The sequence below is a fragment of the Ischnura elegans genome, chromosome 8 (assembly GCF_921293095.1).
Source record: "Ischnura elegans chromosome 8, ioIscEleg1.1, whole genome shotgun sequence".
Taxonomy (NCBI): Eukaryota; Metazoa; Arthropoda; class Insecta; order Odonata; family Coenagrionidae; genus Ischnura; species Ischnura elegans.
The window spans coordinates 9132425-9146084 of NC_060253.1; the positions used below are offsets into that span (position 1 = coordinate 9132425).

At 39.5% G+C, this 13660-nt stretch overlaps 1 protein-coding gene across 2 annotated transcripts in view; it reads right to left on the reverse strand.

The window, feature by feature from the left end:
• Positions 1-8415, reverse strand: part of LOC124164055 (neprilysin-1-like) — a 135356-nt gene extending 126941 nt beyond the window's left edge. Inside the window, exons 1-2 of one of the 2 annotated variants that reach the window (XM_046541224.1) lie at positions 8160-8415; positions 7583-7892 (exon numbers count right to left, since the gene is read on the reverse strand). In XM_046541224.1, coding sequence (XP_046397180.1) covers positions 7583-7607 — 25 coding nt within the window. In that variant the 5' untranslated portion in view covers positions 7608-7892; positions 8160-8415. Of the gene's footprint in view, positions 1-7582 lie in introns of both variants that reach the window. The other variant, XM_046541223.1, reaches the window with a different exon arrangement.
• Positions 8416-13660: the final 5245 nt, after the last annotated feature.

Sequence of the window (13660 nt, forward strand, 5' to 3'; positions counted from 1 at the left end):
ACGACACGGCCGAATGATTCTGTATAATTCCATTGGCGGAAAAAATTGCTTCACGCTTCTCAAGTCTTCGCTGCCAGAAATAAAGGAAACACTGATGGTGAAAAATGATTGTTTCATAGCATGTGACATTTTGCAGAGACAACCATCTTTCCTTTGATGAACTCTAGATTTTGCGAGCGTAATCAATGTCTACTAATACGCATACAGCACCCAAGGATTCGCCTATTTGAGATATATTCTGCTGTCATGTTAACTTTAGATTTTATCCAACTCATTTTATAATGTTTCTCTTAGATTACGGATGTTTATCTTGTATTTAGAAAACTGTAATCAGGCTAAGAGGATCGTAATAGTTCATCAATCAACATTCTTCTGCTAGAAAATCACAGAAATACTGATCACAGAAGGTTTTACTTGTAATTTCCATTCAATTAACTACAACTTGGTGAATAGATAAGAAAAAAGTCTCGAGTTCACCAATTTGTTGAAATTATTGCCTCAAGGGAAGGTGGCGAGGCCGTAGAAAGTATTCAATTCCTTAGTCTAGTGAAGGTGAAGAAGTGGAATTGAAACTATGAATACAATTTTCACCTGACACAAAATCGAATTAAAATAATAAATTTTTGTTTCACTACGGGATATCTGTTATTTTTGCAGGCTTTTTGTCTCGCAAAGATTCTTCCAACACACGAATGAATAATGTCTTCGATGCAGAATAAATAGCTTTACGCATCAATTGACAGCATATGGACTGCGAAAGTTTAAACAACTTCAAGTCTTCACTGTCAGCGATACAGTGAGAGAGAAAAATATTTATAGGTTACATCGCTGCAAAACACTTTTGACGAGGTTTTCATACGTTGCCTATCATTCCGCTAAACAATCAACTAAGTTTTATTCGAAATCAAAAGTTTTTTTACAAGGAAGAGTGATAATGCGTTAGTAGCAAACCACGTTCATTTTTTACTTTTTCAACACTTACTCACGTGATTAAGTTTCACTAGAATTTGACAGTTAACTTGATTTTTAGGAAATATTCGTGATATCAACGAAGAAACGTAGTTACATTCAAGAAAATCACGGATTTCACCTTTTCATTTGAAAACGATACTTTCTGTTTATTTAATTATGCATTAATGCTATCCTGCCTAGTAGCAATGCTGGTAAAACTCTTAAAGCCTGTTTACACGATGCATTAACACGTACGTGTTAATGTCTGTTTGTATGAATGATTTTTGTGGACCGGAACGGAACTTGTACGAATGCATGAACCAAATTAGAACAGGTTCTATTTTCTGTGCATGCATTCGCACAAGTTGGATGGTTACCTAAACGGTGCATTTTGGCGTTCATTCTCGCTTTCATACATTTAGACATTAACCCGAACGTGTTAATGTACCGTGTAAACAGGCCTTTATAGGTGATTATCAGTGGAGAAAAAAAATATAATGCTAGGATTTTCAAATGGCTCCTCTGTCGTAGCAGAGACAGAAAAGGACATGAAGACGACTGTAGTAAATATGGGGAGAATAATGGGACGACTCAGGCTGAAAATTATAACAAAATAACACATATTTGTATGCAGCAGAATTAAAGAAGCCAAGACTAAAATAAAAATAGGGAAAAAACTGTGAAAGCTGCATGAATTCTGTGTTTTGGGAAGTAGGGTAGGATGACTAGCAATGGGAGAAGTAAGAAAGAAATTATTAGCAGAATAGCAAGTTGAATAGGCTATTCCACCTACAGAAAGGTCTACTTACCGAGGGACATTTAGACACAGCACTACGGCAACAATATATCATTTGGAGCACGCTTCTCTACGTAAGAAAGATATATACAATGGTAGGATCAGAGAAATCAAGGGTGGAGGCTTTCGAAATGTCGTGCTTCGGAAGAATGTTGATAATCAAACGGATCGATCGAGTAATTGATGCGGAAGTCCTCAGGAGATAGGAAAGGGAAGAATGTTCGGCAATAACTCTTACGTCTGATATCTTAAGAAAGAGAAAACATTGCTCCGGAGACGAGGCGATCCTCTAATTAACTCACGAACCAATTGGGGACGTGAAGTCTTGTGAAAACCTCCCATAAGAAGACGAAACTGTGTTCTGAGGCATGTTGGCCTGATGAAGACAATCGTCGAGGGACAAGTGGGGGGCAAAAATGAAAAAGGAAGACCTCAAATAAAATATGTGTAGCAGATAAATAGGGATGTGGAAAAGTGATGAAGATCTGCAAATAGGACAGTAGGGTAGTTTCCTTCATCAAAGAAAACGAAATGCATTGATTGCGATTCGTTATCCACCATTAGTGTATTCATAATATACAAATTATTTGGTTTTAGAAATACCGGTTTAGACGAATGGCAATGGTCAATTTTATCCTCATTTGGAAAAGGCCAGATTGGCGACCATGCGATGCCACTCCACGTGACGTCACAGGGACCTAGTTTCTATACGAGTAAATAGGAGTTTTACATCGTCTGAGATTACCAATGTATGCATGAGGCACATAGCTCAGGGAAACATCTCTTAATAATCACCTATTAAAACTACCTAAGGTCGGAAAGTTTCCTTCTTTTGATAAGGTACATATTAACAATCCTTATTTAAGCCAAGCGCTACATTATAGTATGGTACTCTGCTACCTGCTAGCAGCCTGCATCGTATCAGCGCTCAAAGCCTCGCCCCAAGGTTACCTCACTTGTGGAAGTGGGAACCAGAACGACGTCACACGGGTTTTTCCCAGCATTCATACTTAGCCGTCGCGTTTTCGCGCGCTTGAAAATTTTCACTTTTCATTTGATCGCGAAATATATATATCGTAATTTAAAAGTCTAAAAGCGTGAAAGATTATTACTCCAGGAGTAATAATCTTTCGATTTAGCAATGAAAAAATAACAGGAAACCACCCTATTAAGTGGAGAGCTGAGTCTCCAAACCAATCTCAGAATGCTGACCAGTGAAGAAGATGATGAGAACCCTTTGTCCCAGTGTAATCGGGAAGCCGCGGTTACCAAAGGGACTTCACAGGAATAACATCAAGCAAACAAGAAAATGCAATGTATTATTGAGACACATGATTAAGTATATAAGAATGCCACCACAGTTTTTTTTGAGAGGGCAAATGTTTGCAGGAAAGAAAAAAATATCAGCTAAAAATGCAAAGAATCTAGTTATTTTAATGTATACCGATAAATAATTATACTAAGCTAATAAAAATTCCAAATATTGATTTAAGGTTGGCTAATGGAATTTTGAATCACACTTTCCATTTCGGAACTGCATTTCGGACAATTATACGCATTCGTAAAACAAAGGGTGAATGGTTATAACTTGATAGGAAAGGTAGAAGAATTTTCAAGTCGGCCGTGAACAAGTTAGTTTTTTTTATATATAAATCGACACAAAAAATTAAATTCCGTATCATTTGTTTTGAATGGTATTGAAAGCAGCCAGCTTTCTCAAAACAACCGATTGCAGTAGAATTGCGGGATTTGGGGTTAGCCTTGGTAAAGACCACTTGCTCCCCGAAATTGAAGTTGTTGGGTGAAGAAAAAACTATGTACTCTAGAATTCGTATTACGCGATTGACGAAAAGCAATAATAATTCCCTTGGGGGTAATATTCTAGGCCTAAATGAAACCAATAAAATATTTCGCAAATGTAAAAGTACATCTATCATGCTGATCTTATTTTGAAAACTTAATCCTTATTATACTTCTAATTCATTGATAAGTTCCCAAAATGCAAGAGGAAATTTTTCGAACAAAGGAAGACATTGCAATAGAATCGTTTTAGTAATCACAGTATTGCATTGAGGCTAACACTCAAACAACATATTTGTCCACCCAACTCCGTCTAACATGGGAGTTACTCTTAAAACACGGATGTGAACCTACTGAACCACCCAACAACTTCAACTTTTCCACCGGTGCCGCAAGAAACTTAATTAGAATGGTACTTCGCCAGAAAACCAACCAACTTAAACTCGATTCTAATTGATAAATACCTCATCCTTTAAGATGCTTCATTTAAAGGGAACTTAATTTGATGGATTTTCTTTCTGAAAAAGCGAAATGTGGTGATAAAAATGGAATAAAAATCAGTTTGTTCTCCAGATTACAAGAAAAAACTAAAAGTTCAAGTTGGATGAGATCACAATCAAATAACATAGAAGTGGTTAATAAACATTTTAACCATCCGACGAAGAGAACGAATATGCAATCCTGGGGATGAATCGGTAGCATTAATGAATTAAATTACTGGATAAGGTTGGGCTAGACTAATGGTGGATACTAGCACTAAAAACAAGCAAAGGAATTCCATCGTAATGTTAAAGAGATAAATAGTGAAATATGTTCAGAAAAAGGAGGGTGTCCAATGTACGAGATGCGCAGTGAACGAATTTATTTTAAATGGCGAACACAATTTACAGAGATATCCCGACCCTACAAGTTGTATTTAATCACTTACGGTGGCTGAATTATACCAACTTATCCATTAATTTTTGTTTCTGTAAGATTACAAATATATATTTAACTGTATCGCTTGCATTTGGAAAAACAGTAATCAGGCTTAAAGGCCCGTAATAATTCATCATTCTAACATTCATCTACTTGAAAAAAACACAGAAATACTGATCCTAAAATGTTATTCTCCTAAATTCCATTCAATTACCTACGTTATTTGATCAATGAGCAATCAAATAGGCAATGTTTTAATGTTCACCGTGAAAGAAACCGTCGTTTTCTTTGTCATTGGATCGGGAACTAGGAGAGGGATGGCCCATCCGAGAGTGAATGTGTTTACCGAGCGTTCTTTTTTAGTTATATACGAGTACAAAAATTTAGAGGCTTTGCTGAGTGGAACCTCACCGTATCGGGAATTAAAATTAGCACTGTTAATGTTCCACTAAACGGATTTATTGTCGCGACAAGAGTTTTTCACCACTAGCAACATCTCACGATGACAATGAGCAGCTGATAAGTGTGAGATAAACCCGTCCTCCCCTATTCCTTCACTGTCCCCCGCGCCTTATTTTAGTATGCATTCGGTTGTCAAATTCACTTCATGAAAATAACACAAAGATGTCACGAGTCATAAAACCAATAGATATATATTAATCGAATCATTTTTAGGCGTAATTATTTTTCATTTCCGATGTAGAGTTTTAGGAGAAACACCACTCTAATTCATATTATTTACTAGTGGAAGCATTTTTTGCAGGCATTTTTTCTAGCTTAAAAATTAAGCTATCACCTTGGAATTATCAGGGTATTGGCAGCAGACCCTAGTGGTAAAACATTCTATTAGATCTAAAATTAAAGACTATAACGTCGGTATCTTCTCACACATGCATTTTTCTAAAGTTGTGATGAATATGCTAATATAGAAAATGGTGCCGTCTATGTAACCTAAAAATAACAAGGCTAGCTTGGCGTGTAGAATAAATTTAAGCGCATATCTTGTATGATGTTAGGCACGATGTGGTGGAAGTTCGTAATATTGTTGAAATGACACATTGCAATATTTCCACTTATAGATTTATTTTACACTACGCGTTTCGTCGTTACAGCGACATTTTCAAGTGTGAAAAAAGTCTTAAAGATTTTCCTTATATATCATGGTGCTTGAGGTGAGGGTGGGAGTAGGATGGAGAATGGGGTTTGGGTGACGAGAAGTGAGCATATTGAAGGCTGTGGGGGGGGGGGGGGGGGGGGGGTTGGAGGGTCGTTTTAGGGTCTCGAACTGAGGCAGGGTGAGGGGGAGGAAAGAAAGGTTCTAGGATGGGTGAGGGTACCCCGCACTCATTCACTGTCTTCTTTCGGGTTGTGGTTGTCCGGATGGAGTCCTCGCACAGATGATCCTCTCCTCCTGGGTAGTTGACCTCGTGTCCTCACGAGGATAGCGACTCACAATGGATACCATACAACAGTAATTGACAACCTCCTGAACAAAAAACAAAAACAAAAAGCAATAGAACTAGTGACAACACTTGCTGAGGCATCACCCAACGAAGAAAATACACACAGATGGTGTAAAATACCGTTTCTCGGCCCCCTATCATACCGCATAGCAAAAATAATTCCGAAGGAAAAATACAGAGTTTTGTTCTATACACCGATCAACATTGGTAAAATCCTATCAAATACAAAAGAGAAAACCGAAATAATGGAAAGAAGTGGCGTGTACAAAGTTTCATGTGGTTCATGCAACGCGGCATATGTGGGACAAACTGGCCGTAGTTTCATAACCAGGGGTAAAGAACACGAGCGAGCTTTTAGAAAAGGGGACGACCGATCGATGGTGGCAAAACATCTCCTGGAAACAGATCATTATTGCAACTTTGACTTAGAAATACTCCACACGGAAATAAAAGGGAAAAAATTAGACTCCCTGGAAATCTTAGAAATCCAAAAGTTAAAACAGTTGAAGATTCCATTGATGAACGAAAATCTTTTTCATTACCCCTCGCCGTTACTGGCGATACAATATCAAAAACACAGACACATACAAAATACAGATCTCCCATGAAATGCCAAAAGTCATTCCCAGCCGCCCCCCCCCCCCCTTTTTTTCGTGACACATGCCTGGACCCTAGATTCCCAACCGTCACAGTTGACCCCGAAAAAAAAAAAAATACGTTACTATATCCAAAGGTTTTTTAAAAAAAAATTTTTGTACAAACCCTTTCCACACTACACCCCCACTTTCACACCCCAGAAGAACAATAGAAGAAGGACACGAGGTCAACTACCCAGGAGGAGAGGATCATCTGTGCGAGGACTCCATCCGGACAACCACAACCCGAAAGAAGACAGTGAATGAGTGCGGGGTACCCTCACCCATCCTAGAACCTTTCTTTCCTCCCCCTCACCCTGCCTCAGTTCGAGACCCTAAAACGACCCTCCACCCCCCCCCCCCCCCCACAGCCTTCAATATGCTCACTTCTCGTCACCCAAACCCCATTCTCCATCCTACTCCCACCCTCACCTCAAGCACCATGATATATAAGGAAAATCTTTAAGACTTTTTTCACACTTGAAAATGTCGCTGTAACGACGAAACGCGTAGTGTAAAATAAATCTATAAGTGGAAATATTGCAATGTGTCATTTCAACAAAATTTAAGCGCAATTGTAATTTGTTATTTCACTTTAAATTTATTTGCAACCGGTTTCGACTTAAGTGGAATGACAAAGGCTCTCTTCAGGCACAGCTCAAATATATTATGATAATTATATAAAGGCATAAGAAAGGTTGCGAATCGGTTGCAAGTAGTTTAATGTGGAGTAACAAAGCTTTCGCTTTCAATTATTTCAAATTTCACGCAAATTCCAAAACGGTTTGTCTGACGCACTTAAAGCAAAACCTAAAATTTTAATCAAGTAATAAGTCACGAAAATACGACCGATTGAACTTATCAAATGCGTCCCCTTTGAGATTTTGATGAAACAAAAAAAGATTATCCTTTAAGAAGAATTCACCTTAGCAGGACATTCCCGGGGATGTAAGAGAAATGGGTGGAACACTTTGCCATAAAAATCGGAGTGTAAAAAAGTAAAAAGAGACAGCACTCACTGTTTACACCTTCATTATCCGCCATGATCCCAGTTAGCTGAGGGACGCCAGCGGCAAGATTCCTGAAGGCGACTTCAATTACGTTGGACCTCCGTTTCTCCAAGCAGAATGTTGATGAATTACCACCTCCGATATTCGTCACCTCCTCTTCCGATATCCTTTTCCGAATAGCTGGGTCTCACTTTCGTGTTTTACGGAGAAAGCTTTGAAGCTACGTTGAATCCAGACTACTGTGTTCCTCCCTTGAGCAGGAGAGAGCCAGTAGTATAGTCCAAACAACCGCTGCTGCGAAAAAGTTGATTCGATGTCACTATGGATTGAGCAGGGGCAAGGGTTTTCACAGTTGGTAAAACATGGCCGTAGTAAACGGGTAATTTTGCAAAAATTTAGGTTGAACACTGAAATTAATATCTCACTATATATCAAAATAAAAAATTTTGTTACAATTTTACTTGCAGTTTGTATTTTTTAATTAAGTGCCCGAGTTTTCTCCGTCAGTATTAAAAAACCAGTAATTTTTGACCAGGGGAACAATATTAACTACACAACTGTATCCGGGATATTTTTCGCCAATTACCTAAGACATAATGAGGTAGGACTTGCGGGAATGTCCAAATAGTATATATAAATAATAACTAATTTTATTTTCAACGAGAAAAGGAGCGAAAATTTTATGACTTTCGGCACGAGCTTTTGCAACCCCCGTCCGCTATCGAATGTTTTTTGTTTTACGGGGAGTGGACAATGAGCGGAGGAGACGATTGTTGAGGCGGCCTCGGGCGACGAAGAGACCGTGAGTTGGTCGCGTGCCGCCGTGTGAGCAAGTGAGCACTCGTCCAAGTGTGGGATGGTATAAGAGGCGTCTATGGAGTGGTTTGGGTGTCTCTGTCTTCCCACAATGCGTCACTCTTACGCGTCCGTTTCCAACGCCTCCCTCCCCCAACCCCTCCCCCACCTGCCAATGCACCTACCTCCCCTCCAAAACACTCTCTCTCGGTCGCGATGGAAAATAGTGGGTGGGGGCGAAGCTGCCATGAAAGAAATCCCACCTCCACCCACGGCCCCCATTAGACTACCTTTTTTTCCCGCCTCGGAAGCGTTGAATGGCGCACAGGACCTTCGGGCATGAATGCGCTCAAAAGGGCGTTCGTTTTTTTATGAGATAGTGTCTGTCGTTCAAAGTGGACAACGCCGGAGAGATAGTTATGACGTAAGGCGAGCGTAAAATAGATATTATTCTCGTCGCGATGACGCCTGGAGTCCTCGGTGAAATATGCGAAAAATATCGGTCTCATTGGGTTCAAATACGGAGAGCGCCTGGTCGGATTAGTTTGGGAGTCGCTAGTAACCCAACACCAATCACTAAGAAAGACTATGCCAAAGGGTGGTTTCCCATTATTTTTTTATTGTCTACATAGAAAGATTATTACTCCTGGAGTACGTATTTCACGCTCTTAGATTTTCTAATGACGATATCTATTTTTCGCGATTAAATGAAAAGTGAAAATTTTCAAGCGCGCGAAAACGCGACGACTAAGTAGGAATGATGGGAAAAGTCCGTGTAACGTCGTTCTGGTTCCCGCTGCCGCCTAGTGAGGTGACCTAGGGGCAAGGCTTTGAGCACTGATACGACGCAGGCTGCTAGCAGGTAGCGCTTGGCTTAAGTAAGGATTATTAATACCTTATCTAACGAAGAAAACTTTCCGACCTTAGGCAGTTTTAATAGGTGATTATTAAGAGATGTTTCCCTGAGCTCTGTGCCTCATGCATGCATTGGTAATCTCATGTCAGACGATGTAAAACTCCTATCTACTCGTATAGAAACTAGTTCCCTGTGAAGTTACGTGGAGTGGAATCGCATGGGCGCCAATCTGGCCTTTTTCAAACGAGGATAAAATTGACCATTGCCATTCGTCTAAACCGGTATTTCTAAAACCAAATAATTTGTATATTATGAATACACTAATGGTGGGTAAGGAATCGCAATCAATGCATTGCGTTTTCTTTGATGAAGGAAACTATCCTATCACGAACAAACCGAGTTTTTGTGTCTTTCTCTCGACCTCTATTTTTAATGTTAATTAGTGTTTTGGTGTGTAGGTCTTTCATTTAATTAATAATAATTGTTAGGTAACGATGAACTGTATTAGTTTATTTTAAATCAGCACACAAAGGCAAGTCATTGCATAAATAAGGTATATTTCAAAATTCGTGTGCCTTCTTTTCAATTAATTTACCGCTGATTTATTTTTCTCTTATATTATTAAATAAATATGCTTTCATGGCTTTATGTTTAAAATTCATTCACTAATATTCATTCATAGGCTTGATGAAGGAACCGACACTTTAGAAAAAATTTGCATTTAAATTTAAAGTCATACAATCCAAGACGCTGATTAGCATTAAGAACAAATATCTTTCTGATACAATTATCTTTGCATATTTCTTGCTTCTCCCGTCACTAGTTATCTTGCTTCCCAAATAACTGAATTCATCTGTTATCTTGCTTCCCAGATGAATTCAGTTATTTGGGAAGCAAGATAACAAGTGACGTGAGAGCAAGAAAGAAATCATCAGCAGAATAGCCCAGGCGAAGAGAGCATTCCATCAAAAGAAAGACCTGCTCACAGCGGGAAACTTAATATGGAAGTAAAGAAACAATTTCTAAAAACCTACATTTGGAGTATGTTCCTATACGGAAGTGAGGCATGGACAATGACCGAAGCGGAGAAAGCAAGGATGGAGGCCTTCGAAATGTGGTGCTACAGATGAATGATGAAGATCAAATCGATCGACCGAGTTAGTAACGAGGAAGTCCTAAGAAGAGTAGGAGAGAAGAAAAGCCTCATGAAAACCTTAACAAGAAGACGGAACAACCTTATAGGCCACATCCTGAGACACGATGGCCTGATGAAGACAATCGTCGAGGGACAAGTGGATGGTAAGAACGGAAAACGAAGAACTCGAACAAAATATATGGAACAAGAAAAGAAGGATGTGAAAGAGAAGAAATACGTGGGTGTGAAAAGATTAGCTGATATGAGAACTGAGTGGAGAGCTGCGTCAAACCATTCCTAGGATTGTTGATCAGTGATGATGGTATTTTAATAGGAAAGAATATTATGAATGCAGCAGTCGAGGGGACAGTGGAAGGAGAAGAGGAACAAGAAGGATGAATGCGAAAGAGCATTGAGCAAAAACAGAGGAGGCAGACCTAAGAGGAGAGGAGGAGGTGTGTTTTGGTGTTTGATGTTGTTGCCAGAGGGCAGCACACTACCACTTGATAATGGTGATCTTTCAGACAGGAATGTTGGGGATATAGGGGCTAGAGCACCCCCCCCGAATTTTGTTCGGTTTGTTATGTTTTCACCCGCTGTAGGTACCAGTGGCGCAGCGAGGGGGGTTTTGGGGGATATAACCCCCCCAGAGCTCAGAGAAATATTTAAGTTAAATCCATTTTACTTCATTGGATTGATATTACTATAAATAGAATAGTGTAAGGATTAATAAAATATCCCTCAGAAAGCCGTAAATCTCACCATACCATTTATCTCAAAATTCCGCAATTTATTAATATCACACCTACCGCTTATTCTGGTGGGTATTCCATACCCCCACACACCCCGGTATTAATTGCACCTTAACCCGGTAACACCTGAATTAAAAATTTCATTCCAACTTTTACGTAATATTCAATTTCAAAATCTGATTGATTAGATGCAAATTACTTTTAGCAACAATAGCCTTGAAGATACAGCCTGGTACAATGTGGCACCGCTAGGCCCTTGGACCAAAAATCGAAATTAAATAGGCGTTAGTAATTTCACATTTTTATGACAGAAACGTTTTTAAAAAATTCTATTTTGCACAAAAAATTATCAAAATTACTGAAAAATGTCAAAACTTGCTTAAAAAAAGCAAACTTTACTAAAAATCGTAATTATAAATATGCTTATTAGTTTTAAACTCTCAAATTCCCGAACAAATTACAATAAAAAACAAAAAAAGTTCGTTTGGTATTGCACTACCAGCTGGTACCATATGGTACCTACCGCTAGGCGTTAGCGGGTTAACCCCCCTCAGCCTTAATTCCTAGCTGCGTCCCTGGTAGGTACATTGCAATAAACACGCCGATGTCTCGGGATTTAACTATTTATTCTACAACACACAATAACATACATCCGGCCCATGTGGCCACACATACACTTCCCCATAACTCCCACCAGGGGGTGCCACAGCACTTAATAGACAGAAGACTGTCGGAATACAAATACACCACACGGCTATCCCAAAAATAATGTGTGCGACCGATTTAGCACCAAGTCAGCTAGCGTATGATCATTTTTATGCTAAACATTTTGATATTTATAGCGCGCACTCGCACCCACGTTTTCCCAAAATAAATGAGTATCATAGAGTAGTTTCCTTCACCAAAGAAAACGAAAGGCATTGATTGCTATTCGTTACCCACCATTAGTGATTTCATAATATACAAATTATGTGGTTTTAGAAATCCCAGTTTGGACGAATGGCAATGGTCGATTTTAACCTCATTTGAAAAAGGCCAGATTGGCGCCCATGCGATGCCACTCCACGTGACGTCACAGGGACCTAGTTTCTATACGAGTAGATATGAGTTTTACATCGTCTGAGATTACCAATCCATGCATGAGGCACAGATCTCAGATAAACATCTCTTAATAATCACCTATTAAAACTGCCTATGGTCGGAAAGTTTCCTTCGTTTGATAAGGTAGTAATAATCCATATTTAAGCCAAGCGCTACCAGCTAGCAGGGTACTGAGCTACCTGCTAACATCCTGCGCCATATCAGCGCTCAGAGCCTCGCCCCAAGGTCACCTCACACGGCGGAAGCGGAACCAGAACGACGTCACACGGAGTTTTCCCAGCATTCATACTTAGCCGTCGCGTTTTCGCGCGCTTGAAAATTTTCACGTTTCATTTAATCGCGAAAAATAGATATCGTCATTTAAAAATCTAAAAGCGTGAAATACGTACTCCAGGAGTAATAATTTTTCGATTTAGGCAATAAAAAATATAATAGGAAACCACCCTATGGTTAACTTTTAGGAGACCAAGCCTCTCCCACTAAAGTAAATTTCTGGCCATTTAATCGCTATCCCTGGGACTATGAGAAAACCATCATATAATTAGAACCACACTTCATTTCCCGCGGCGATAGATGGACTAAAAAGAGATAAATTGTTCGCTGAACGGAGGCATAGGAATCTATTAATTTCTCGAATAACGGAAGACTTGAAATGAATGCTACGTCAAACTCAATCGGTCCCCTCTCAAAATTGTTTCAGTTTTCTCTTGGAAGTTCAAATACTGTGTCCCTACAACTTCAACAATAGGGTAGTTTCCTTCATCAAAGGAAACGAAATGCATCGATTGCGATTCGTTACCCACCATTAATGTATTCATAATACACAAAGTTTTTGGTTTTAGAATTCCCAGTTTAAACGAATTACAATGGTCAATTTTAACCTCATTTGAAAAGGGCCAGATTGGCGCCCACGCGATTCCACTCCACGAGACGTCACAGGGACCTAGTTTCTATACGAGTAGATAGGAGTTTTACATTGTCTGATATTACTAATGCATGCATGGGGCACAGAGCTTAGGGAAACATGTCTTAATAATCACTTCTTAAAATATCTAAGGTCGGAAAGTTTCCTTCGTTTGATAGGGGAATACTAATCCTTATTTAAGCCAAGCGCTACCTGCCAGCAGGGTACTCTGCTACCTGCTAGCATCCTGTGTCCTATCAGCGCTCAAAGCCTCGCCCCAAGGACACCTCACACGGCGGAAGCGGAACCAGAACGACGTCACACGGAGTTTTCCCGTCATTCATACTTAGCCGTGGCGTTTTCGCGCGCTTGAAAATTTTCACTTTTCGTTTAATCGCGAAAAATAGATTTCGTCATTCGAAAATCTAAGATCGTGAAATGCGTACTTCAGGAGTTATAATCTTTCGATTTAGGCCATAAAAGAATAATATGAAACCATCCTATACGCCCAATGAGCCGGCGCGGCGGACTAAATAGCATGTAG